Source organism: Nanorana parkeri, unplaced genomic scaffold (assembly GCF_000935625.1).
Source record: "Nanorana parkeri isolate BGI_ZX_2015 unplaced genomic scaffold, ASM93562v1 scaffold316, whole genome shotgun sequence".
Taxonomy (NCBI): domain Eukaryota; kingdom Metazoa; phylum Chordata; class Amphibia; order Anura; family Dicroglossidae; genus Nanorana; species Nanorana parkeri.
Window position 1 is genome coordinate 873,167 of NW_017306584.1, and position 27,134 is coordinate 900,300.

Below are 27,134 nucleotides of genomic sequence, written 5' to 3' on the forward strand. Positions count from 1 at the left end.
TGAATTGGTGCTGACACTGTCCTTCCTTCTGGAGGGTGGCTTCTTTTGTTCCACATGGTCCCTGTGTGAGTTGTAAAGTAGCCACTGCTCCAAAATTTCTCCCATGATGGATTACAATATCATATTTAGTTCACTGATTTGTATTGAGATTGTAGTCCATCACAGGGGCGAGCTTGGAGTGGTGGCTAGTTTACAACACACACAGGGACCATGAGGAACAAAAGTAGCCCCCCTCCAGAAGGAAGGACAATGTCAGCATGAATTCAGACATGATTTGAGGATCTACTGATGAGTGATATACAAATAAGATACATTTATGTTATTAGTTAAGGTAGTTGAATGCATTTTTAAGTTTTAACTCCTGAGTTTAGTGTCACTCTAAGAAGTGACATACCAGTCCATTGTAAAGCTCTGTTCAAGCTTTTTGTGGCGTTCTATTTCTGATATTTGATTCTGTGACCTCCATATTATTTCAGTTCAGTTTCTGGTGGCATTATATGAATACAAGGCTTTAGCTGGTCAAGTTCTTCATTTAGCTTGTTGTTAACATGAAACATCTGTTGCTTCTGAAGATATGCAATGACGTTAGTCGACTGATTCTTGAGATGCTTTTGAATGAGGCATTCATGACACCTCTTGGTCACTAGGTATCCTATCTCCAACAAGTTCAACAAAATACAGATTATTGTTGTGACCACCATAAATAATGTGAAAATATTTTTTTCAGTAGGTCTAGATATAAAGCAGTCTACAGTGTTAGGACATGGATTCAATGTACACTTGACAAGTCTTGGCAATGAATAGTTATGATATATATGGTGAAAGATGTAGAGAAACACTACATCTACCGAAGCCTTGACTATAAGGCTGATAACATATGTCCACCATAAACCTCCTCGCTTCTTTCCTGTGTCTGCATACAGCCGTCCATTGTCCTCTCCTTGCTTTTCTTTGTGTTTTCTTTCTCGATCTTCCCTGTAGGCCACATGCATGATAACAAGAAGAGATGGACAGGTGACCAGAATGAGCTGGAGGGCCCAGAGTCTGATGTGGGACACTGGAAAGTAATGATCATAACAGACATTGTGGCATCCAGGCTGTTTTGTGTTACAGTCAAATTCTCCTTGTTCATCACCCCAAACTCTTTCAGCTGCCACCACATAAACCAGCAAGCGAAAGATAAAGACTATGGATAGCCAAATGCGTCCAAAGCTTGTTGAGAAATGACTTGCTCCACTCAGGAGGGCTTGAAAGACACCCCAATTCATGGTTTACCTATGAAAACAGTACACAAAAGGTTATTAGGAAAAGTTAGCACAAGCCAATGTCTTTCAAAATTGTAGGTGGTTACATGCTTATAATGTCATATGTGAAAAACATATGTAATGTTATGCAGAAATGTTTGGTGCAGGTAAGACACTGGTTTACGGACAGCTTGTTTCTGCTTTTTGACCCAATAGAAGTTAAACCAAGCACAGCCAGGCAAATAACATTCTCATTAGGAGGCCAGCAATAAAACCCCCATACTTCTTTCATCTCAGATGTTTTTTAAGCTGGCAGACTGACATAAAGAAATAATCTGACCACTCTAATTTTTTTCATAGCCAGCTGTCACAAAGGACAAAGTGGTATGGGTGCCTGTAATGTAACTACCGCCATAGAGACCCACGTGGTCAGAGGGGGCCCGGTCAGGAGGCCGGGGCCCAGCAGCAGAGGTGGAGGAGGCCGGGGCCCAGTAGCGCCGGTCTGGCAGCAGAGGAGGCCGGGACCCAGCAGCGCCACACCGGCGGCAGAGGCTACAGCCCAGCAGCGCCGGCCTGGAGGGGGAGGAGGCCGGGGCCCAGCAGCCAGCGGCTCTGGGCTGACAGATAAGAGGAGCTGGTGTACAGGGAAAGGGACCCCAACCAACCCACCTGAGACCCTGCAGAGCCCACCATAGACAATCTCAACTGCACTGGGATCAATGGTGGGCTCTGCAGGGTCACTCTTAGGTGGGTTGTGTGTGGTCTGAGGTGGGCTATGCAGGGTCACTGGCATGTGTGGGGTCTCAAATGGGCTTTGCAGGGTCTCAGGTGGACTGTGCAGGGTCTATGGTGGGCTGTGTGGGGTCTATGATGGGCTGTGTGGGGTCTATGATGGGCTGTGTGGGGTCTATGATGAGCTGTGTGGGGTCTATGATGGGCTGTGTGGGGTCTCAGGAGGACTGGGCAGGGTCTATGATGGGCTGTGTGGGGTCTATGGTGGGCTCTGTGGGGGCTCTGCAGGTTCTCAGGTGGGTTCTCCAGGGTCACTTGCAGGTGGGCTGTGCGGGGTCTCAGGTGGGCTGTGTGGGGTCTATGGTGGGCTGTGTGGGGTCTATGGTGGGCTGTGTGGGGTCTATGGTGGGCTCTGCAGGGCCTCAGGTAGGCTCTGTGGGGTCTATGGCAGGCTCTGCAGGGTGTCAGATGGGATCTGCCGGGTCTCAGGTAGGCTGTGCAGCAGTGAGCAGCGGAGTGATCTCTTCTCCGGCTCTGACGTCAGAGCCAGCAGGAGCAGAGCTGAAGAGACGGAGACAGAGACGGTGCAGGCACGGAAACGTGTTCTGGAGGTAGGTACTTTTTTTTTTAAGGCTGTTGGAGGGGGAGGAGGGGGGGTTGCTACAAATTTTGCTATGAGGCTCTGTGATTTCTAGTCACGCCCCTGTCAGAATGTATTGAATTTCTGGCTGATTTATAGGGTAAATATTTTTTTCTTAGGAGTCTCAATTACTGTAGCATGTTGAGCTTCTGCAACTACATTTAATGGCGAGGGATGGAAGTGGTGGCAGGGTCTCTTTAAGGCTATTTTTATGCGTACTGAATAACATGCAAATTTAAGTGGAATATTCAATAAATTAATAATTTACTTCGGAGATATTTAATCACTCACAAAATGTTTATATGGTTATTAATGTTATTATTTGTTATTGTTATTGTTATTATGGCTGGGAGCAGCGGTGTCCCTAAACTTTTGCTGTCTGGGGCCTGGGAGGGGTTGATGGTGATGAACGTTACGTGGGGGGTGCTGGTGTGGTGATGCACATTACTGGGGTGGGGGGGATTCTGATATGTCTGGTTCCCGCTCTGTCCAGCGTCCCGCTCTGTCCAGCGTCCCGCTCTGTCCAGCGTTTCTGGTTTTCAGGAACTAGGGGTCGCCAGCCAGAGCGTCACACTCAGTTCCTGGCAATCAGGGACGTCAGCGAGCTGGATGGGATGCCAGACAAAGCATCACAGGTTGCTAAGAGTTCTGCAGAGCCAACTGTCAATCAGGTAGCTGGGGGGAAACTTACAATACTGTTGGGATCTTTCCTGCGGCTCGGCACAGTGAGCATATAGTGGGCAGTAGTTTGGGTCATAGAAGTACATTAGTAAATGTACTCCTGTGACCCAAGAGAGAACTAAAGCAAAAAAAAAATGGTTTGACTTTAATTCTCTTTTTAAACAATAACTTTGAAGATATCTTCGATGCTTTATGCAGCATATTCATAGCTGAAAACACCTCCAAAGATGCAAATATAATAGTTGTTTTTAAAAAAAATCTACATCAATAAATGCAACAACCATTATAGGCAATCAACCAGTATTTTCCTGTTTTAAATACTAATATTATTAGGAAAATTTGTCTAATAAGCAATATGCTTGGGAAAATTCACCAAATTAGAAGAAGAAACTTTATGAATATGAAGGTAAACATCGTACTTGCTGATAAGTGTCCACAGCTTGTAAATGTCCTAAACTGCCTCATCACATTTAATAATGATTTTATGATTGGTACTGTACTACATCATTTCGTCAGTAAAGCAGGCTACTTAAAAATAAGACTCAATGCAGCGGTAGAGTGGTCAACTTTTTCACTTGCATAAATATAGAGAGATTGTGCAATCTCCATTAAAAGGAATTGAGAACTATATTCTGAAGAGCATGTACTACTCTATAACAACAAATGCATTATTGTGTACAGTAACTTTCTTACATTTATATATATTACGCCTGGCTATTAGGACTACAAACCATGTCAGCTCATGCTGTTTAAAAACTTGTAGTCCATCCTCTAAAAAGCTGTACTCGTATACTCACTATGGCTTCATGGTAAACAACTCTTCTAGCATGCAGTTTAGCATGGGAGCATTGTTACGTACCAGACATCATTTTATTATGTGTTGACCCATTATGTGCTCCAGTAACATAATCAAAGTGTCTGTTGCTTGATTTGGGTTAAAAGAAAAACAATATTGGTATGTGGAGTCCATTACACTTCAAAGCCTGGCAAGGTCAGTCCATTTCAGTTCAGCAAGTAGCTTTTTAATCAGCCTTACAACTAGCAAGTATATTGCTAATATTACATAGTTCTACATAAGTATAGATAAGTATTTATATGTTATGTTGCTGTGATTCAATATCATTGACGCCAGTCACATACATATTTCCTTAATATCTAGAATATGTTCACTTTGTTGATAGGAGATGTGACATGCTGATTTCTACATGATATATCTCTGAATACTCTAGTCTCAGTCCTAGATAATGTCATTACATGCTCTTGTAAAGAATTAGACACTTACCTTTTTCTAAGATGTCCTCATGAGAATTACTCCATTTTGTAATTCAGTACAAAAGGGGGTTATTTTGTTTCTCCAAAACACAAAAATATAGTATCCAGTTCTCAGGGAGTGTCTACAGGTACTTGTTTAAAAGATTTGTCGTCTAACATGTTAAAAGGAAACCGGATCTGTTTGTATTGCGGCCAATCTGTGAGAAGTGGGCAGGTAAAGGTGTGTGCTGGAATTCCATTTGTTTATTAACTCTTTAAATAGCAACTCAAAGCAAGAAGTAAAAGCACAAAGGAACTGCTTTCTCTGTAGGTTTAGTTCAAAAGTCACCTACTCAGGCCTAATGCACTCAAATTAAAACATGAACCCCTTTATACTGCTACATTTTTTATCTTTTTACATTTGGAGTTGATGACAACATCCACCATGTTGAAGTTTCTAAGCGAATACCTGGATGGCGAACTGGGCTAGCTCTGGTCATATAGTCCAAGGAGCACACCCAGGAATCCATTTGGTCACAACTTACTAATTGGGGCTGTCCCCCATATTCTCTAACCATCTCTTCCATATGTTGCATATGGCTTCCTCTTCAAAATTTCCACATTGTCCAGTAAACTGTAATGCCTGCAGATGTTGCAACTGATGAAGCTGCTACATCTTCAAATGAACTTCCATGTTCATTTCGTCTTTCTACACCATATTCCGAACATAAGGGTACTCAACATAACAATTCAGGCATTAAGCTTGGTATTCGTGATGTATTAATGTCATTGTTTTCTTTAATACAGTAAACTCCCCGTTATCCGGTATCCACGGGGATTGGTAGATTCCAGATAAATGTAGTTTCTGGTTACTTGAGAGTTACTATTAAAAATAGGTCTAACTAATGCCATACCTCATACTATACCATACCATACCACTCTGTATTGACTTCATATTAATATTGAAATGCAATAATAAAAAGCAAATTAAGACAGATAGACACACTTAAGACAAATAGGCACACGATCGTTTTTAGGATAATACATGCCGCAGATCAGCAAAAGAGTGAGTACACAGGGGATTTTTTTTTCTGGTTAGATGAGAGTTCTGGTTAGTTGAATACCGGATAACTGAGAGTTTACTGTATATTAATTTGATCAGTGGGTGATTAAAAAACGCCATGCTACTGTTGTCCATACAGTGGTAACTGTTCTATAGAGTATATTAGCAAATGTTTATCAGCTAACAGTTAGTGGCCTAAATGTATCTGTGACCAAACTTTTTTTTAACATTTTGGATAGAGTAGTGAGGGGTTAGAATCTCTGTCAAAACATTTATTGCTGCATGTGTCCCTACTGGGGAGATTCAGCTTTTCAAATTGTCCTGGTGAAAATTGTCACAAGCTAAAAGTAAGAGAAAGTCCCAAATTTTGAGTTGTAACCACAACAAGAATAAAGGGTATACCTTCTAATGGGGATACTTGTTTTAGGGACAGCTGTCTTAAGACTTCTGTTTGGAGAAATTACTTTTCATTTTCTGCTGTGTCTAAAGGACAGTACATGAAGGGAATAGCTGGAATGGGACACAAATTACCAAAATAGAAAAATCTTACATTATCCAAAATGAAAAAATAAATAAATAAATTTGGCTTTAGATATACATTAAAGTACAGGTGTATATTTACCAAGTATTATACTGTCCACTCTTACTACCCCTCCTGAACTAATCTACATTTTAAACCCCTACTCTTTGGGATGACTGAAGATGCTTCAATTACAGAGCTTTACAAGTCTATGAGGGCCAGCGGTAAAGAGGATTTTGGTCTGAAAATGAGAAACAGGAATTTCTCTTTCTTCCTGGAAGATGAATCAAGAGTGACTAGAGAGAGTGTAAGTATAAGTTGCTCGTTGGGCCAAAATTAAACTGAACCTGTTGCCCCTCCCTGCATAATCAAACCACAGATTCACTTTAAACCAGATAACAGGGAAGGATTGGTAACAGTGAGGAGGTTGTTATCATTGGCTTGCGCATGGGGCGTGACGGGTGTGCCAAGAACAAGAGCTGTGCTCTACTCCTCACAGGCAGGGCCCTCCTTACCATCTTGTCTTGAATTGTATTGTGATTGTAATGTCTTCCTTATATTGTGAAGCGCTGCGCAAACTGTTGGCGCTATATAAATCCTGTATAATAATAATAATAATCAGAAGCCTGCTCCTCCCAGAGGCTGCCAGGGATGTGCACGGAACCATGTACATTTAAAGGGATGCTGTGTTTGATAAAACTCCATGCACTGAACACACTGAGCTCTACTCCAGAATAGCTCAGCCAGCAGAAGCTCCTGGTAGTTTGTAGCACCTGACTGATGGATTCGTCAATTTTCAGTCCCTCCGTTAAAACCCCAATAAACACACTGACTGCACAACATGGATTTTAACGGCCACAGCAGCCCTTTTATTACACCAACAACTTTACCAATAACCAAAGTAATAAACCAAATATACAAAAATAATACTTTAAACAAGGGTGGACCTGAGAAGGGGTCTTTGGGTGCCCGCCAGCCCAAAAAGGCCTCTCTTAACACTCCACCCATGTCCCCAGCCGCACCACAACCAGCTCGAGGACCCCTATTTGTGTCTCCAGCAGATGATGGGGAAGGTAGTCCTCCTATGTGTGTATCCAGCAGATGATGAGGAACATACCCCTCCTATGTATGTATGCAGCAGCCTGCAGTGGGGTTCTGCCAGCAGCAATGGGCAGGTCAGACAAAGGTAATTTTGTGGATGCGAAACAATGGCTAACACTGCCACAACTACCAGGGTTGCTGCGGTCTCATGTGCGACTCGGACCTGGTGAGTATCAACCACCACTAGTGGAAGCTGCGGAGTGTTGACCTGTTGCATGCTGGGAGCTGTAGTCCCAGGAGGCAATGTTGGTGCCTCAGTGGTTACCGAGCCCAGAAAGAAACAGGGCTCGGGCCCAGTAACTGCTGAGGTGTCAACATTGCCTCCTGAGACTACAGCTGCCAGCATGCAGCAGGTCAACACTCCGCAGCAGGCCAATGCTCCGCAGCTCCCTTCCGCAGTGGTTGATACTCATACCACTGTGTTCTACCCCCTGATCAACAGCTCACTCCACATACCCTGCATGAGGGTGGGAAGAAACTTGCCCTTGCTTGCCCTCTCCTTCTCACCATAAATCTTCAATATACCTGCTCATGTAAGAATAGCTCCCACTAAAGGAGTACATTATTAAGGTGAATTTCTCAGTGATATATTTGTGGCTTTGTATCCTCATTTAGGCTAAATATACTCCTTAACTTTCCAAAAGGAATTTTCATCATTTAACTGGTAGTGCAGTTGTTGCATCAGCAACATCGTGACAGAGTGAGATTACTGGCAGTGTATTCCTATTTTATGTCTACATATTTCAACATGGGTAGTTAAAAGCTGTAGGGAGTAGGAGGAGAAGGAAAAGAAGATGTAAACCCCTGCAGGTTGGGTGTGGTTGAGTATGCAAATCAGAGATCTGAGATGCAGCCTGTTTTTTTTTTTTTACCCCTCCCTCCTTAGGTGCTGAAAGAGATGAACACTGTGGGAAATGGCAAGAGAAAATGACACCAGCTTTAGATGAGTGACTTGTCAGCTTTCCACTCTTAGCAACTATATTTCCTTCCTGATAAGATGCCTTTATTTTTGGTTAAACTGCTTTTTTTTTTTGCTTACTGCAAGTCTACCCTTTAAAAAAAGGGATTTTGTTTCAGGGGTGGTATTTTAGAACTTTTACTTCTTTTGAAGTTTTCTTTCATTCTTATGCAGCCCTGTTTCGGAGGGGGTCATGTGAGATGACCGTCTCCGATCAACTACCGCTGCTGACCTGTGGGTAACTTAGAAGTCCTGAGCCTCCGCTAAGTGGGAGTAAAGGGGCTGTAATAATTTGTACTGGCAGTGCCTCCACCCAACTGGGCCTTGTGATGTACAAGTGAGACCCCCAGATGAGATAACCTTGTCCCCAGGTGTAAGTACTTACATGTGTCTTCTTGTATGAGTAATGAGCTCGAGAGTCCATGAATGTAGAACTTGAAATAATGATGATGGATAGGTGTGCTGGAATACCTGAAATGCTGGTAATATAGTAGATTATCTTCTAATAAGGCGTACAGATCCTAGTGGAAGGTCCATCTTCTCCCTCTTGATAGGCCAGAAGTGTTTCCATTCCCACAGAGGTTACAGTGTATACTCTGCTTCAGGACAGACTGTAGCCTTGGCCAGTGGAGGTTCCTGTGGTGACTCCAGTGTCCCCATGATCTTTGTTAACATGGGTTTGGTCCCTGTAGTGGATCCAGCAAAATCAGATGGCACATGGCATTCCATGAGCTTAGGCCTTGAGGGCCCAGCCCTCACTCATGGGCAGCCGCCCAGCACCTGAGCACCAACCTCCCAACAGGGGAGAGGCAGGAACAGGACTACCCTAGTTCTGAGCATGCTCATGGGTTTTGCTATAGCCAATCCCTCCTACTATGATGTTCACTGTACTGATTGGCCACCACAGAACCACTGTCACATACTACCACTCCAGCACAGTACTCTGACTAACACTGCTTTATTACAGGGGGTGTTAGGGGGTAGACCCCAACATTTATTTTTGGTTTTAGGCAGAATATTCGATGGTTACTAACCAATTGTTCTTTAAGTTACTTTTTGTTCGCACCACGCTGCTGCATTGATTAAAAAATAAACTAAGTGCAAAAGCGGTGTGAACCTCTCACACTTACAAAAGTTAGGTATACACCAGTTAGGCCTATTATACCTAAATTAAAACTGTCCTTCTATTGGCCAATTAGGCACTGCTGTATCCACTGCAGTATCTTAATTATTGTAGTAAATCCCCAACCTACGCTCTTTGTCGCTAGTAAATTTGTGCCGATCCTTGCAGATTAAAATGTCCTGCTGCTGGCCAGTTTTACACTGATGTGTCATCTGTCGTCTCTTAATTCTGGTAGTAAAATATTTCCCTGTACTCTTTGCCTCTACATTTCAGCCAATTCTACCTCATTACAAATGTCCTGCTGCTGGCCAATTTTACACTGCTGTGTTATTTGTTGTCTGTTAAGTCTGCTAGTAAAACACTTGTCTGCATTGGGATTTTGTTTCTGCAGATGAGCAGAAAAAAGGACTGTTCAGAGAGTTGTAGGGGGTTATTCACTATTAAACCGAAGGACTAAACCTAAGGTTCGACTCAATTCGGCTGCCGGAGCCCTCCGGTTCAGCCGAACCAAAGGGCTGCTGTATGGGCTATTCACAGTAGCCGAAAAGGGGAGAGTGGTCTACCAAACAACTGGGCGGAGCCACTAATGATGTCACGGCTGGCTTGGTCCAGTTGTTGTCATTCAATGACCACCCAGCTTCCTCAGGTCATTTGGGGACACTGGGCTGTCATTGAATGACAACAACTGGGCGGAGCCACTAGTGATGTCACAGCTGGCTCTGTCCAGTTGTTGTCAATGACAGCCCAGCATCCTCAGGTCATTTGAGGACACTGGGCTGTCACTGAATGACAACAAATGGGCGGAGCCGGCCGTGATGTCACATCTATCTCTACCCATTTGTTTTGATTTGGCCAGATCCTGCGGGAAGACTGTGACAGGTGTTAGACAAATGTAAACAGTTGGGCAGAGCTAGCGGTGCACATTTGGCTGTTCGTTCACTGCTGTCCGGCCCCTATGAGAATAGGGGAGAACGGCAGCGGGTGAACTGCCCGAGGTTCGGCTCAGCCGATCCAGATATTGGATCGGCTGAGTTGAACGTGTTTTTCACTTTGGCTCAGCCGAACATGCTGAGCATGTATGACTGAACCGGAGGCAGCCGATGTACGGCTGATTTTAGCCGATGTACGACTGAATTCAACCGCACAGGGCCGAACTTCACTTTGCCTTGGTTATTCATTCGGCTGTCTTTGGCAGCTTAGTAAATAACCCCCTTAGTGTTGGCTGTGTTGCTCCCCATGGACTGCACCGTGTGGTTCTGGCAGGTGAGTATGGGATATTTAAGTGGAGGTTTAAAGGATATCTGTGCAAAAGTATAGTTATCCTTTAAACTGTTAAATGAACACCTTTAGTATTGTGTTTAGTTAATAGAATAGATAAAAACAACAGCAACTGTGTTCAAGACTTAAATTGCCAAATGGGGCATATTTTAGTTCTTTATTTACTGTAGAGAAACAGACAGTAAATTCAGTCGGGTTTACTGAATTTTGAGCAAGACAACTTCTGAGAAGACTTTCCTTAACTTTGTATGGTGACAACTTGCATGAATAAGCAAATAACATTGTTTTGCAATTGTAGCAAAACTATTCTCAAGTTTAACTGAATGTTGACAAAACATGGCACACCACTTTTACAAGACGCATATAACTGGCTTCTATCCAAGCAATCAACTGAACAGTAAATCAGTACTAGGAAACACATTAATCCTTGCACATATGTTTACAGTAAACATGCTGACAAAGTACAACACTGGTATTCTGACTCCGATTGTTGTATTAGCGATTTATCCCTTGCTGAGACCGCTATACCTGGCATGTATAAGCAGATAATCCGTATCAGATAGCTGAACTCACCAAATACCTTTTTATCCACTAAGTTCTTTATTGAATGCAGAAAGTTACAGCAGACAACAGGATGTAGCAGATGATTGAACAGAAAGTATTTGGAGGTCAAAGATAGTAATGTTTCCCCCATGCAAGCATATTACATGTGGCCATGAGATGCAGCCATTTTAGATGCCATAATGATTACTTGAACAAGAAGGGGGAAATATATACTATTTGGGAGGGAACACAGAAAAGGATGGTGCTATAACCAAAATGACCACAAGATGGCAGTATAATAATCAGCTGTACTAGTGCCAATGAACAATGGCTTAAGGAAAATTAACTATTTAATTCTCACTCCACATTAATATAAATATCAACCGTGGCTATGCATTGTGTCATGATTTATGCAATAACTGTAACAGCACAACTGGTAAATGCTGATCTGAGGATGTAGGTCTGGGGACGCAGGCTATCTGGACCCAGAGAATACAGCATTTACCGGTGTACAACGGTATCCTGTCATTGATTTAAATAGGTGGTTGTGCACAACACCTGTGACTCACAGGCGAAGACATACAGCTGTTTTTTTATGGTGTATTGCCCTTTGCGCCCATGTGTATGAACCCAAGAGCAGTGTGAGCAGAGGGTGACTTGCTGCTGCTCCATCACTAGATTATTCATTAACTGTAGCAAATAAAATGTCTGGTCACCAACCTTGCTGTGCAATATAAAAGGAGTGTGTAAATTTCAGGACTAATTGGACAGAAATATAATAATTCGGCTGGTAAAAGAGCTTCCATACACTGGGCCGGGGGGCAGGGAGGCAATTGCTCCCAGGGCCTCTCTGATGCCGTGCAGACTGTGCAATCATTGAAGTGGCACAGAGGCTTCGGGGCTGCCTGTCACTGACTCAAGCAGTGGCTGAGACAAGGAATATTAGGCTCTCAGTGCAGGCTGCCAGTGACCAGTGATCACAGCCGTTGCTGCGGTTTGTCTTCCCGCCTCCCGTACAGTGCGGGCTCTGCAGGAGGCGGGGCATTTCGTCAGTGCCTGGACTGAGCCGACTGCGCGACACGTACAAAGTAGGGAGAAGCCAGGTAATAGTGGCACAGTGTGGGGGAAAGGGGGGAAGACAGTGTCTTATTTTCGGGGAAACGCGGTATATATATAATTAGGAATGCACTGATACCAGTACGCCGATACCGGTGCCATAAGGTCCCAAGGCGTGCTGTGAACAGGTGCTGCAAGGTCCCCACAAGGCTGCCAGCAAGCATGGGACCTTATGGCAGCCAAATGTTTTTAAAAATTTAAAGTGACGTAAAAGGATAAAATGTTCCCCATCACCCCCCAATGTTAGTGTAAGAACTTACCTTAAATGATGCCTCTTCTTCTTTCCTGTATTTGTCAGCTGTCGATCCAGTGCTGGTGCTGGTCTCCGATTCAGTGCTGACTTCTCTGTCTTAACTGGCACTTTCTGTCCCACAGTGTCTGTGTGGGTGCACGCTGCTCTATTAATTTACCTTGTGTCTCTCCTCGTCTCCCAGCCAAAGATCTGAACAGCGCATGCGCCCACCCCAAGATCCTTTGAGGCCACCCGAGAATCTTCAGATGTTTGGACGGGAGCGCGCAGTGAAGACACAGGTAAGTTTTAACCTGTTTGAAAAGTTTTCTTTAAAAAAAAAAAAAAATGTTTTTGAATATATCTACTGCTTGCTAGGAAGTGAGGGGGGCAGGTGATGGAGGTGGCATAGTTGTGGGGCCCATCAGCAAAATCTTGCCCAGGACCCAATTAATATTAAAGACGGTCCTGCTGATGCCCTGTAAACAGACCACTCCCCTCAAAATTGCACATGTGGTACTGAAAAATACAAGTAGTACCACACACAGCATATGTGAAGTGGCATGTGGGGGCTGGAGGAGGCAGTGGAAGAGGGAGAGCGGGAGGGGGGCCGAGTCGCCGTATCATGGGCCTCTGTGTTGTACTTGCCCCTGGCCCAAAAGTTGCCAGTCAGCCCCTGCATACACTGTATGTATTCAATGGTGTATTTAGCTGCTTGACTGGAATTCACCTTTAAGTTACATTATGTATCTGCTTAGATCAAGGCTGCGTGCAGTCTCCCCCGGGCTGAGCGTGGTCTCAGCAGGGCTGTGTGCGGGTCTCACCAGGGCTGTGTGCAGTCTTACCAGGGCTGTGCAAGGTGTTACGATGGCTGTGGGCGGTTGCACCATGGCCGTGCGGTCTCACGAAGGCTGTGTGCAGTCTTACCAGGGCTGAGCGCGGTTTTACTAGGGCTGTGTAGTCTCACAGGGCTGCATGCGGATCCCACCCGGGCTGTGCGGTCTCACCAGGGCTGCGTGTGGGTCTCCCCATGGCTGTTCTGGTCGGTGTGGCGGCAGGTCTCTCCAGTGCTGTGCAGGCATCTGCGTGTCTTCTCAGGGCTGTGCGGGTGGAGGTCTCCCCATGGCTGTTCAGGCAGGTGCGGCGCCACGTCTCCCCAGTACTGTGTGGGTGCTGTGGGTCTCCCCATGGCTGTACAGACATGTGTGGGTGATGGGAAGGAGGAGCAGGAGATATGCGGCCGGACTGGCGCTGTGAACAGCTGCCGCAAGGTCCCCAGCAGGCTTCTGTGAGGTCCCCAGCAAGACCGGGACCTTGCACAAGCTGAAGTCATTTAAAAAATGTACGTGCCGGTATCAGTTTTAAGTATGGGAGCATTTTCACGAGTACGAGTACTCGCGAAAATGCCCAGTATCGGCACAGATACTAGTATCGGCATCGGTGCATCCCTAATTAATTTCATCCACAAATGTTTGCTAATTGCTATTGTGACCTACATATGTAAGACAGAAAGTGCTGGGCCCTACAGTAGTCTCAGAGTCTGCTATGGCTATAGTTATGCCCCGTGGACAGGGCATTATCACCCTAACACAAGACATGTCTAAAATAGGAATTTCACTGAAGGATTTCCAAGTATTATTCAAAGGATTGGTTCAACTTTTTCATAAAACAGCCCATGCAGTAAAGGGATCCCAGTAGATGTAAAGACATCATGTTGTGAAGAAATCTCTTGTGTAATTTAAGTTGCAAACCTGTAGGCCATGTTGGTCCCCAATAAAGCCAGGCAAAAACTCCTAATGGCAGTTTCTTCCCCCCATCCTGTCCTGTATCCAGGATGCTACAGCTGTCAGATGCTCATCCCTAAGCATCACAGGAGTAAATGCTGTTCCTGTTCAAAGGCTGCACAAGCCCAGTCCACGCTCTCTAACCCTGCAGCAGCAATGCTGAGCTTAGCCGCTGTTGCTAGTGGGAGAAAGAGCATTCTCTTTAGCATGAAAGTGGTCCTTTGTTAGGCTTAATACGACGTTGCGTTGCGCTAAGACAACCCATTCATTTTGAATAAGCTACCAATGCACAAGAATTGGCAAAGAGATGTAGTGCATTCCTAGGTGTTGGGAGTTGCAATGCATTTGTGTGAAGATGCATTGCTGTAGTGCCTCTTAAAATTAATGGCATGTATTGTGCATTAACATGTGTTACCCCCACGCTGTGCTGCTCAATAGTGAACTTCTACCTTAAAGGTACTAAAGCTCATTGTTTACTGCTCTCTGTTACACTTCTCCTCCAAAAACAGTCTAGTGCATTTTATAAGCATCTAATAATGTAGCCTAGTCTGCTGAACTCCCCCTCCAACTTACAGCTAAACTCCAGGGAGATATAAAAAGACACACACCAATGCAGTTCTACAGTCATTAATACATCATTAAATATAATATTTAATTCTTTACTTTATATTATAATAATATTAAGAATATTTTCTTTAATACAAGTAATACAGTATAAGTATCTCAAATTGATTTGGTATCCGTCTCTTGCAATCCCCTATACTACAGAGCTCAGACTGGGAGAGAGCAAAGTAACATATGAAGCTAATCAGGTATACTCCAGTGATCATGTTTCAACAAGAAGCATGCTGATAGGAGGACAGAGCAGAGTGACATAGGGATGAACTCATCAATTCGGCTGCTTCTACTTTTATTCCCCCAGTTACCAACTAGGGGATGGATAAGACAAGTGTTACTTTACTGCTGTAAAAACAGCTAGACAGGGCTGTGTTGTGTGGCAGTGTTCTGAGAATCTCAGAAATCTATGGACAGAAATATAAATCCTTTGGCATGGACTTCATATGCCATTTTCAACATGTTGGTTATTTTAAACTGAATACATATAATAGGTGCCAGGCACTTCTATGAATTTCTCAGTTTCAATGCAAAGTCTTTGAAGTAGTACTGTATTCTAATACTGTATTCTAAAGCAACCGGTTAGAAGGAAGGAATCCTGAGGTTCACACCTATGCTTTAGGCTAAACGCATGAAAGGCGTGAACTAGCCCTAATGTGTAATTTCCAACACTCTCCCTTCCTCTGAAACCTATTGAAATGGGTGACACACAATGAAACCTTGTTGTTATACATTATGTAGGTATAGCAAAAGACAAACTGGTGAGCAGAGTTTGTATTGTAAACTGGGCAGCACTAGATATAATGTGAATACTACAGACATATATAGCGAAGTGTGAGGAGATCAATTTCAAAAACACTAATGTAGAAGCATAAGAGCTTGTGTAGGTGGGCAAATGCAGCATACCTTAGACGCATTCAGCTTACAGTTAACAATCATTAACAGTATTAGATGCTTCTCAGATCCTTCTAATTTGCTTTACTTTTGCTGTGACCTCCTTGTTACTGGCTGCTGACCATTTTCTAACCTGAAGCGGATTGCTTTTGCCGTCCTATTACTTTTATGGGGAGAAAGGTAGTTCTGATGTGATCACAAGCCCTTACCCAAAGTACTAAAAATGATGAATTAGAAAGGTTATCACTATTTTACATCAACCATCCCACTCTGATCAGAGCTTGATGGTGTAAATTTCATCATGCAGCAGAGCAGCAGAGAGGGAAATGTAATGGTACTGGGCTGCTTCGGTGCTATTAAAATAGGAGAATAAAAGAGAACTATGGCTAAACCTTTTATGGCATTAGTTCTCTTTTCGGTCACAGATGGACATTTACCATGTCCCTCTGTGACCCAAAACTCAGCATATAGTGGGCCCGCCATATGCTGACAGCGCAGAGCCGCATTCTGCCAGGAAAGATCCCCACAATATTGTCGGGATCCACCCCACTACCTGATTGACAGCTGGTTCTGCCTCTCTAGAGCAAGAGCCAGCTGTGCCCACCCCCTCCCCTGTCTGTCCCTCCAGTGAGCACTGGAGAGTGTCACAGCTGCAGTGTCACAGCTGCAGTGTCACACATCAGCTCTAACTAAGAGTGCATTTCACCCTCCCCATAGTTCTCCTGTATAGGGCTTTTGTAGACAGCTAAATGAAACATGCTTTCAAATGTGATCAGCTTGCATTTTAGATTAGGTTGAGATTCTTCTGAATTGTATTAGAGTTCATTCACAGGTTTTCTGACCTCCTTCTAAGTTGAATCAAGCTGCATTAAGCCCCTTCAAGCAGTTTCTGCTCTTTATTGTCTTGAATGTGGAGAAAACTACCGTAGCTCTGTGAACAAGGGATGCACCGTTACTAGTATTTTGGTACCGAGTACCGATAATTTTTTTTCAGTACTCGCCGATACCAATTACCTTGTAACGGAAGTCCCATTCAGGAAGCCAGGTGGCGTGTAATGACTCGCCACCTGGCTTCCTGATTAGCCGGAAAGCCGGGCAGCATGTAAAGACTTGCCACCCGGCTTCCCGATTAACAAGAAAGCCATCCCATACGAATCACTCAGTGCGGATCTCTGTCCCCTCTTGCCTCCGCATGTCCAGCCTTCTCACCCCCGGGGCCTCTCCAACTAGGAGTGGCCTTCCTCCGGTACCCAGACGGAGCCGTCTTGCTGGCCAATCATGGAAGCCGGGCTCCATGTAATGACGCGGTGCCCGGCTTTCTGATACAGGAAGTATCGGGCTAGGATTCGGAGCATTTGGGCGAGTACTCGTACTCGCCCAAATACTCGGTATCGGCACCGATATCGATACTAGTGTTTGTATCGGTGCATCCCTACTATGAACAAATGCCTGTGTAGACAACATCTAAAACTGTCTGTAGACTGTAAGTGTACTTACTGGTTAGAGAAGTGGTAGTTGCACAATGGCTTTTGCGCACCTGTACACTGTCATTTTACAAAGTCCTTTAACATTTTGTGCACTTTACTTTGTGATTTTATGTTCAAGTATCTGTCAGTGTAAAGGTCACAATTTATTAGGCAGCCTAAGACCTTTTTAAAAAACCGCTGAGGAGTAAAGTCCCTGATACACAGTTGACTAGTTGCTATGGGCAGCAAATTAAATAATTGTTCTCTATAACTAGACAACCAGGACATATAATTGATTCTATATTATCCACAAAGGGTTAACAGCACTCTCTCAACCCTGCAGCAGTAGATCTCAGTGCCTGTACCTGCTCTCAATAGTAGTCTATGTCCACCCTCTCTGTGCAGCAAGTAGCTTCTTCCTTCTGAGGCTACTCTAGAGATCACATGACCTTCCTCCAGGAGGCACGCCTCACTCTGAAACTTTACCCACTGATATCTTACCGGAAAGGTTTACTCAGAGTAAACCTTTCAGAGAGAAAATGCCTCTCTTGCGGACATCAGGGAGCCGCTATCTTTTAGAGGGAGACTCCCTGAACATCAGGGAGACTTGAGATCCCTGAATATGCAAATTTAGATGACTTGTTAAATTCTTTACTAATCTACTGTATAACTTGTGGGAAACATGCATTCTTGCCACATGTGTTTTTTAATGTATGTTAACCATAATTTGAGAAGTAGGTCACCTATTCCCTTAGTCCCTCTGCAATCTGTAAGGAATATCTGCATTCTCTAAGTGATGTGCAGCAGTTATAAAAATCTAGTAATTCTGCAAGTCCTCTCAGGAAACAGCCCCTTCCTGTTTGTTTCTGGCCACACTAGGCATAGAAGCAGATCTGTCCTAGTGTGGTCAGTTTGCGTCTCTTCATCTGACTGGAGAGCTACAGGATGTTGTGCTGATACATAGCGTGCCTGTAGTCCCAATGTCAGATCTCAGCTGCAATGCCTCCTATCCTGCCCTCCACACTTTGAAGTGGATGGAAACCAAGTGTCTGTTGCAGTCTCCGCCCCAGCCCTCCCAGCTGTGGGCGAGCTTAACTCGCCAGTCGCATAACTGGCACTAAAAAAATCATAATAAGGGTATTTTCTTCCTTTTTAACATAGTGTTAACATACAAGGTTTACTAATGGTCTATACGACCTTTGTACTGTTTTTCAAGTGTTTGTTTTGAATACACTAGTACACTAGTTCTCTACTCAATCACTAAACTCTCATATGAGTGTTAACATACAAATTTAAATAAAAAGTTTCCAATCTTTTTAAATACGTAGCTTTCATTATTATTATTATTATTATTACATAGTATTTATATAGCGCCAACAGTTTGTGCAGCGCTTTACAATATAAGGAAGACATTACAGTTACAATACAATTCGAGACAAGATGGTAAGGAGGGCCCTGCCCCTGAGGGCTTACAATCTAAAAGAGGAGGGGGAAATGATACATGAGGTAGCTGTGGGAATGAATTATGTGAGAATGTGAAGGTTCAGTGGTTAGGTTGAGGTGGGATAGGCTTCCCTGAAGAGATGAGTCTTTAGGGAACGCCTAAAGGCAATCAAGGTGGGAGATAGACAGACAGGTTGGGGTAAGGAGTTCCAGAGGATGGGAGAGACTCTAGAGAAGTCCTGGAGGCGAGTATGGGGGAAGTGGACAAGGGAGCTGGAAAGCAGGAGGTCAATGGATTTCGTTATAATAATACCTGGTGATCCTACTATGAATGTAATTGTTTGGGCACTTCTTGTTATAGAATATAACCTCTAAATTATTCTCCTGCTTTGTCACCCTTTCACATTTGCCTGTTATGGAGACCACAAGCACCGCACTGATGCATATTGTGCCGGCAGGGCCCATCATTGTCACAATTAGGAAATGTGTCCCGAGCAATGAAGTGCAGCTGATAGTGGAAAATTGCATGTAGATAGGAAGTGGCTGAAAGATCAGCAACAACAAGATGGAAAAGGGTACAAAAAAGCTATAAACAGTAGGTAAAAAACAACATTGCAATGGTTTATGATACAAAGCAGTTAAGCAAACCTAATGTCATCCAGTTATGGTTTAGATCTACTTTAAGCAGGGTCTAAGAAGCTGCTAAAGGTATGCGTGTCTTGAGAGCTCCTGTTTTCTAACAATTCTAAGCAGTTTAACATAAACATTTATGTAAAATAACTCATTAAAAATGTAACATTTCATTCTGTGAAATCTCATAAATATGCAAAGCTATATAAAATGTGCAAAAAAAGTTTCTAGATATCTTGTATACTGAATTCAAACCATGAAATGTAAGAACTGTTGGTTGATAATGTTCATGTACACTGAGCGCCATGTTTGTTCTTATTGCCATGGTATATTTAGGAAATTATACTCTTGGTCTTACAATTTTTATCTGTGCATGGTTGTTCATTACGAACACTGACACAGTGATCAGAGCATGTCTCTCCCAAAACTTTCTTTTTTCTGGCTTGCATGGTCTCTCTACATTTTTTCCCTACAAGATATGAAGCTTCCACAAAGTTCAGAAGGACACACACAGCAGAAGTAATGATCATAAATAGAGTGAAGATGTTCTTTTCAGATGGTCTGGAGATGAAGCAGTCTACTGTGTTGGGACACGGACTAAGTGTGCATTTTACTACTCGAGGAAGAAAAAAATTTTCATAGAGTCGATGAAAAATAAAAATAAAAGTTATGTCCACAGCAGCTTTGACTAGAAGACTCAAGAGATAGGTCCACCATAGGCCCCCTCTCTTTTTGCTGATGTCTTTGTAGAGCTTCTCATATTTCTCCCCCAATCTCTCACTGTATTTCCTCTCTCGGTTCTCTCGATAAGCAACATGCATCACAACAAGAAGAGAAGGGCAGGTGACCAGGATGAGCTGTAAAGCCCACAGCCGAATGTGGGACACAGGAAAGTAATGGTCATAGCAGACATTAGAACACCCTGGCTGCCGAGTGTTACAGTCAAAGTCTTTTTGGTCATCTCCCCAGACGCGGTTTGCAGTTAGTCCATATACCAAGATGCGAAATATAAAAACAATGGAAAGCCAAAGTCTACCAAATTCAGTGGAGAATTTATTGACACCTGTCAGCAGAGCTTCATACACACCCCAGTTCATGGCTGCTCCTTTGGTTGCGCTAAGGGTCCTATTGAAGAAAATATGATTTTCGGTTTAGTCAATAAAAATAAAAAACAAGATAAACAATTTATTGTTAAAAAAATATATTTTATACTTTGCTGATTTCTGGATTTCTAAACTGAATCTTAAATATAAACACTGAATATTATTTGAATACATTTGATATTGTTTGAAATCATGTGCATTATATATTGTAATAATTTTTACTTTTGAAAGCTATAATATTTATATTATGATATAGTTATTCTGTAGTATAACTGAGAGACTGTAATGGTGTTTGCCATAGCTATGTAATTAACAATGGGTAGCTGTGGACTGGCTCCTGGTGAAAACGTGACAGTCATCTCACAGACAGTTATTTGTGATTGCAGTCTACCCTGTTATCCTTCAAAGTCAATGGGGTGATTTACTTTGGCAGTAGAGGCCATTCACTTAGCAAACTGAATGTTCACTTTAAATACTTTTATAAATGGTGTTCCAGAAAAACAGATCCCCCTTCCTGGCATTTTTTAAAAATACAGCAGTAGGGAGATGCAGACATCCCAACCTGCAAAACCTTATTTCAGGGAGGTGCCCTTCTCATTTCAGGGAGGTACCTTCTCTTTTTTTTTTTATTTTGACAGTGGCCGTCGGCCACCTTCAGAATATAAAAAGAAAAAAACTAAATAGCAGGGGAATGAATAGCTAGGCTGCTATTGGTCCTTTCAAATTGCAATAGCCAATAGCAGGCTCGCTCTTGTACCCACCCACTGCTGCTGTCAATCAGCAGACGAGCACCTCAGGCCCACCTCTGCTGATTGACAGCAGCAGCATATCATGTTAATAATCACAAATAAAATACAAATAAAAACATTAATAATAACACAACAAATTAATATAATAACAATAAAATGCTGTGATATCTACTAAGTATATATGTGTGTATTGTGGCAGTGTAAGCCAATGCCACGGTGGAGGATGGCGACCTTGGCACCCAGGACTCTCAGCCAAAGGGGCTGAGAGGGTCCAGAAAGTAAAGCATGTTATAAGGAAGAACCTGGCTTTTCAGGTTATTCCAGGTTTTCCTATTTGCAGCTGGGATCTACAAAGGCGGCTGTGCTCTTTGTGTGAGATGAATTGTAGCGCAGGGAGCTCCCCTCCACAGCTCAGCCAATATTAGGAAGTGTGCCACTCACCCTCCCTGCCCCCTCCACAGGCGTCTTCAATCAGCTGCCCCCGGCACTGTCATTCACATCACAAGGTGTCTGCAGAGCTAGCGTAGGGACCTTTGTCTCCAGCCAATCACAGGCCGCCCAGCCGTGCCTAAACCCCTTTAAGGCACAAACTTTTTTTTCCCCTTACAACTAAAAACTTTATTCATACTCATCAGAACTAGTGAGCGCAGCAGACTCGGAAAGGTTTCAATCCTTTCCGGGATAAAATGTCTCTCTTGCGGGCGTCCGGGAGCCGCTATCTAATAGCGGGAGACTCCCGGAACGTCCGGGAGAGTTGGGAACTCTGGAGATGGTTAAACACGCTGAAAGTCCAGAATTATGGAATGTGATCACCCACCCAGATTCCTGATCGGATGGGAAGCCTGTGCATCCACAGCCACGCTCCCTCACAGCTTCCTAGGCACCGAGGACATCAGCTGTTGTGTGAGGAATGTAAGTGGCAATTGCTGCTGTGCTCTGTATCACTGAGCTGGTCACAGAGAGATCTTTGTGATCTATCTATCCACTGGCTCAGTGACTAAAAACATGGTACCTGCTCTTGCGGTTTCAGTGCTGCGTTCAGGGTAATGTGCACGCCTATGAACAAACATCAGTGCATATACACAGGTTACCCATTGCTGCTAGTTTAACCACTTGCCGTCCGCCCGTTGTAAAAAAACGGATGGACGGCACTCCAGCATGATATGTTCACATGTACTGAATGTACTGAAAGTTAAATGACTGAAATGGAATGTGAACACACATGTATTGCGAATGTAAATACACACAGTGCTATGCTGGAATGTTATATATATTCATTGCATAGGAGAATGTCCTTGCATAATAATTGTATTTATCTATAATGCAAAATGAAGGAATAATTAATTTTCTGTTAAACTTCACCATAAACAAACGTTATTTGCATTTATTCATAGGGTAAATGGCTGCCGCATTCTGGGTATAAAACAGTTACTGGCAATCAGTAATTATGGGAGATGTTGTGAAAATCATTTACACACTTGCTTTAAAAACTTTCTCTGCAGGCAATTATTTTCCACAAATGGTATCAATACAAAAATAATCAAAGACGAACTAAAAAGGAGTAACATTACCTAAAAGAGTCACACAAATGTTTTACTAAACAAAACTGTTATGGTTTCATTTGTTCACATTTAATCAGATTAATAAAGAATTTTCATTAGAATAATTCTTACATGATTTGAGAATTTTTTCAACTTAGGACAGTCCCAAAAAATATTATTGGTTTGCTAACCTGCTAACCTAAAGCCCCTTTCACATGGGCGGTCTGATTGGGTCCGCCTGTCTGTTTTTTCAGGCAGACCAGATTGGATGCCCAATACTAGTCTATAGCAGATGGATCTAAACTGATAGCCGTCCGTTTACACCACGTTACCCCCAACTCTGGCCAGGTCCAGAAAAAGAAACAGTTCTGTTTCGCCAGACCCGATTGTGCCCAATTGGGGGTAATCTGAAATAATCGCAAGATGGAGGAAAAAAAACTGGACGGCATGGATTTCACATTATGCATGGATCACGTCCTGATCAGCCAGTGTGAAAGGTGCCTAAAAGGGGCATATTCTCATAAAAGTCTAAGACTGATGATAAAAGACAAGCACTAGATATAGATGGAAACATGTCCCCCTGGAAATGATGCATGGGGAGATGTCTACATATATTTTGCGGTTCTGAGACACACTGGAATAAACTATACAACTCACCCAGGAAGGACTGAACAGGTTTTATCAGGCCATCATATGGACGTGTGGACAATCTAGCAGAATCATAGCCATGAGAAATGTTATTATGCAATTAGAGATAAAACACTAACATTTATTTATACCAACACTTTGTTAATGTGCAATCCTGATGCAGACAAAAGCAGATAATGCACTTTATTCCAGTAATATGATCTACAGTAATACCTTGGTTTACAAGTAACTTGGTTTGAGAGTGTTTTGCAAGACAAGCAAACATTTCTGAAAAATGTTGCCTTGATATACAAGCCGGGAAGCTGGGCGGCTTGCAAAGACTTGCCTCCCGGATTTCCGATTAGCAGTTAAGCCATCTCCATGCTCCCTTGTCACTAAGGGACGAGGAAGCATGGAGCCGGCTTTCTGGTCAATCAGGAAGCTGGGCACCGTGTAATGACTCGTTGCCCAGCCTGATTGGTCAAGAAGCTGGCCAATCAGGAAGCCGGGCAACAAGCCATTACAAGGTGCGCGGCTTCCTGATTGGCCAGGAAGCTGGCTCCATGCTCCCTCATCACCAAGTGACAAGGGAGCATGAAGCTGGCTTACTTGCCAATCTGAAAGCCGGGGGGCAGGTAATGACTCACCATCTGGCTTCTTGATTGGCCGGCTTCCCGATCAATCAGGAAGCTAGGCGGCGAGTCATTACACTCTGCCCAGTTTCCTGATTGGCCGGGGAGCCGGCTCCATGCTCCCTCGTCACGAAATGAGCATGGAGCCAGCTTCCTGGCCAATCAGGAAGCCAGGCCGTGTGTAATGACTTGCTGCCTGGCTCCCTGATATCGGAAGCTCAGGTATCAGGCTAGGCATCAGAGCATTTTGGCGAGTATGAGTACTCGCCCAAATACTCGGCATCTGCACCGATACCTATACTAGTATCAGTATCGATGCATCCCTACTACTAACAGTAATGCATAGATCAGCTTTAATTAATTTTTAAGCTGCTAGAAGATTGCTTCTGATTTGTTGTCACACCCTAGTGCACACGGTTGTCCTTTCACTATGTTATTGAATATGTTTTTGTGCCTTCATGAAAAACAATGCAATGTACAATAGGTTTTCATTCTCTACAGGACTTTCCTTGGTGTATCATTCCTTCACACCCTGCAGGAAATCAATTCCACTCTTTCTCTACCTGGGTCTTTAACAAAGTTGCATTATATGATTAGTATTACTTACTTTAGCCCGATTAGCTGCTAAGTTTATTTTTCTTTAGGACAGTGCCCCTATTGTTTCACACTGGTCTGGTGCAAGGTTCGGCAAGCAGGGGCAGCACCCAAGAAGCCACTAGTTTAAGTGTTAATATTGCTTGTGCCTAAGCTCAATGTACATTGCTTGAACCAATGTGATTTAAACTGATACTAAAGTCAGAAGTTAAACCTTAAGCTAGGTGCAGGCGCGGACGTGAGTGTACACATACGGGTGCCTCCACAGCAGTCAGCTAGCTAATGGAGGCACCCGTACAGGGTGGGGGGGGGGGAGGGGGGGGGCTAGCAGTCTTGAGAAACGAGGTAACTATCAAATTAAAGGAGCGGTGGCTACTTTACCAACACACAGGGACCATGAGGAACAAAAGTTCCAGAAGGAAGGACGGTGTCAGCACCAATTCAGAGATCGTTTGAGCATCTACACAGGTAATATTTTTGTGAACAGGTAAGGTGCTTGAATTGATTTAACTGCTGAGTTTAGTGTCACTTCAATGTCTACCAGCAGATAAAGGGGACCTATTCCCCTTCACAGTGAATGGGCCAAACAAGTCTACACTAGGATTTTGCAGATAGTAATTTGTCTGTCCGCTGTGCCCACCAAAAGTGCATGTTAGCATTGGTGGGCACTATTTGTATGTCGATAGCACAAAAATATTCTCCCTGACATATTCACCAGCTAAATGTATTCCTGCTATCAGTCAATCTAATGATTATATTTAACCATTATGTTATTACTCAGAAGAAAATAAAGCTGGTCAATAATACCTGCATATATCATAAAAATGTTACAAACTTCAGCAGCAATTGAGATTTTATAATTTCTTAAACAAGCTTTATAATTCCTTATATGAGCAAGAATAAACATTCTGGAAGCAAATGTCTAGTTGCTATTGGCAAAGCCACACTAATATTTCACCCTTAGCTCAAGCATTAGATATAAATAGGTGTGCTCTATGTGCAACGAGCAGTCTATTTATAAACGTTTTCATACAGCTTTCATTTCAGATTTACAATGTTTTCTAATTGTAAAAGTTGTGTGAAGACATTTATAAAATAGACCCCTGTTGAACACAACATTTACAAGACATGCCATGGAAACATTTTTCCTAGTAAGTAATGTTTTTTTTAATAAGATTAAGTTCACTGGATATGGATTTGATGACAGTTGTGGAAAAGAACACATAGCAAGATAACAGAAAATCAAGTTATTCATGCTATAATGTAATGTATTTTCTCTTTAAACGATCAGACCTTTGTAGCAGAGGAGGATATACAGTTCAGTAAAGATCACTACAGTACACACTTATTTAAGCTTACTAATGCAGATTTTTCAGCAAATATTTTAGGTATGTATAAGACTGCGCGCTCCATTTCCACATTGACATAAACATTGCAGATAGTTATATAAAGACATAAAAACAAAATACAATTAGATCCTTACAATTAGATCACTCATAGTACCATTATATGTATAGGTATGCTTACAATACTTAAACAGTTTTCTTAGATTTACAGGTTGCAGTCTCAGCTTCATGATCTATTGAGGCTACACAAATGGCTGGACTACAAAAATTCTAATTCTAAATACCTGTCATTTACGCAAAAAGACAAACCACTTACCAGGGACTTAAGACTCCATGCAGTTACTGCTCTCTTTCAGACTACATAGTCTCAAATCATCATCCATGCCTTGTTTCAGCTTAATGCTGACTCGAATAGCATACCTGGGTGTGTCATCAACATTACCTGAAGGTGGAGTAAAAACTAAGAGATCAACTTTTTCAAGTTATATACTTAAGAACAAGAAAGGGCACATTGGAATTAAAAAGAAGAAAACAAGCTTTGTAGGAATTCCCCAACGTTAACCTTCCAGGACCAAATGTAATGCTTCTGAAGGTACTCATAAACATATTCCCTGGATCAACAATCTCTGGTGCTTAATATGCCTACAGTATAAGAACTCAATATCCAGTAATATTCTGAGCATTTAGGAATTCATCCAGATTTTTTTTTAAACAGTTAACTGAACTAACTAGAACCAGAACTCCTCGGGGAGTCTATTCCACATTTTCACAGCTCTAACTGTGAAGAATCCTTTCCATATGCAAAGGTTAAACCTCTTTTCCTCCAGACGCAAAGAGTCTGGAGTCCCTTGTCCTTTGCAGAGACCTTAAAGTAAATAATTTGGCACCAAACTCACTATATAGATCATGTATATATTTATACAGTCTGAACACTGCATCAGGTGAGATGATAGCATTCTTCCCCATACCGGAAAACATTGGGTATTTTCCAGCAGCATTTGAATAAGATTTATTAGGATCCTTATTCAGCATAACAATAATGTGGAGCTACTCTCTGCAGCATTTTTCCCAACGCCCTCATCCTTCAAAAAAAAGCCCTGCTATTGCTAAAATAATATAAGCATATAATATATGGCGTCCCTCAACGTGGAATGATGCCCAGTGTCACTTAACCTATTACCCAGCCTGGCAGGGAAGCCGTCAGCCTGCTCTGGTCTTACATGATATTGCT

General features: G+C 42.9%; 2 protein-coding genes across 2 annotated transcripts; both read right to left on the minus strand.

The window, feature by feature from the left end:
• Nucleotides 1-385: 385 nt before the first annotated feature.
• LOC108788286 (gap junction beta-5 protein-like) lies at nucleotides 386-4,610 on the minus strand. The gene is made up of 2 exons (XM_018558030.1): nucleotides 4,580-4,610; nucleotides 386-1,275 (listed from the first exon to the last, which is right to left on the minus strand). The coding sequence occupies exon 2, from the start codon at nucleotides 1,266-1,268 to the stop codon at nucleotides 468-470; it is 801 nt and encodes a 266-aa protein (XP_018413532.1). The 5' UTR covers nucleotides 1,269-1,275; nucleotides 4,580-4,610; the 3' UTR covers nucleotides 386-467.
• A 15,033-nt stretch (nucleotides 4,611-19,643) lies between these two features.
• On the minus strand, nucleotides 19,644-26,310 carry LOC108788280 (gap junction beta-5 protein-like). Its single transcript, XM_018558022.1, has 2 exons — nucleotides 26,220-26,310; nucleotides 19,644-20,436 (listed from the first exon to the last, which is right to left on the minus strand). Exon 2 carries the CDS (start codon nucleotides 20,406-20,408, stop codon nucleotides 19,644-19,646), a length of 765 nt encoding a protein of 254 aa, XP_018413524.1. The 5' UTR covers nucleotides 20,409-20,436; nucleotides 26,220-26,310.
• Nucleotides 26,311-27,134: the final 824 nt, after the last annotated feature.

What these genes read in the sequence shown, in the direction of transcription:
- LOC108788286 (XM_018558030.1), bottom strand. Translation starts at nt 1,268, where the DNA reads ATGAATTGGGGTGTCTTTCAAGCCCTCCTGAGTGGAGCAAGTCATTTC.
- LOC108788280 (XM_018558022.1), bottom strand. Translation starts at nt 20,408, where the DNA reads ATGAACTGGGGTGTGTATGAAGCTCTGCTGACAGGTGTCAATAAATTC.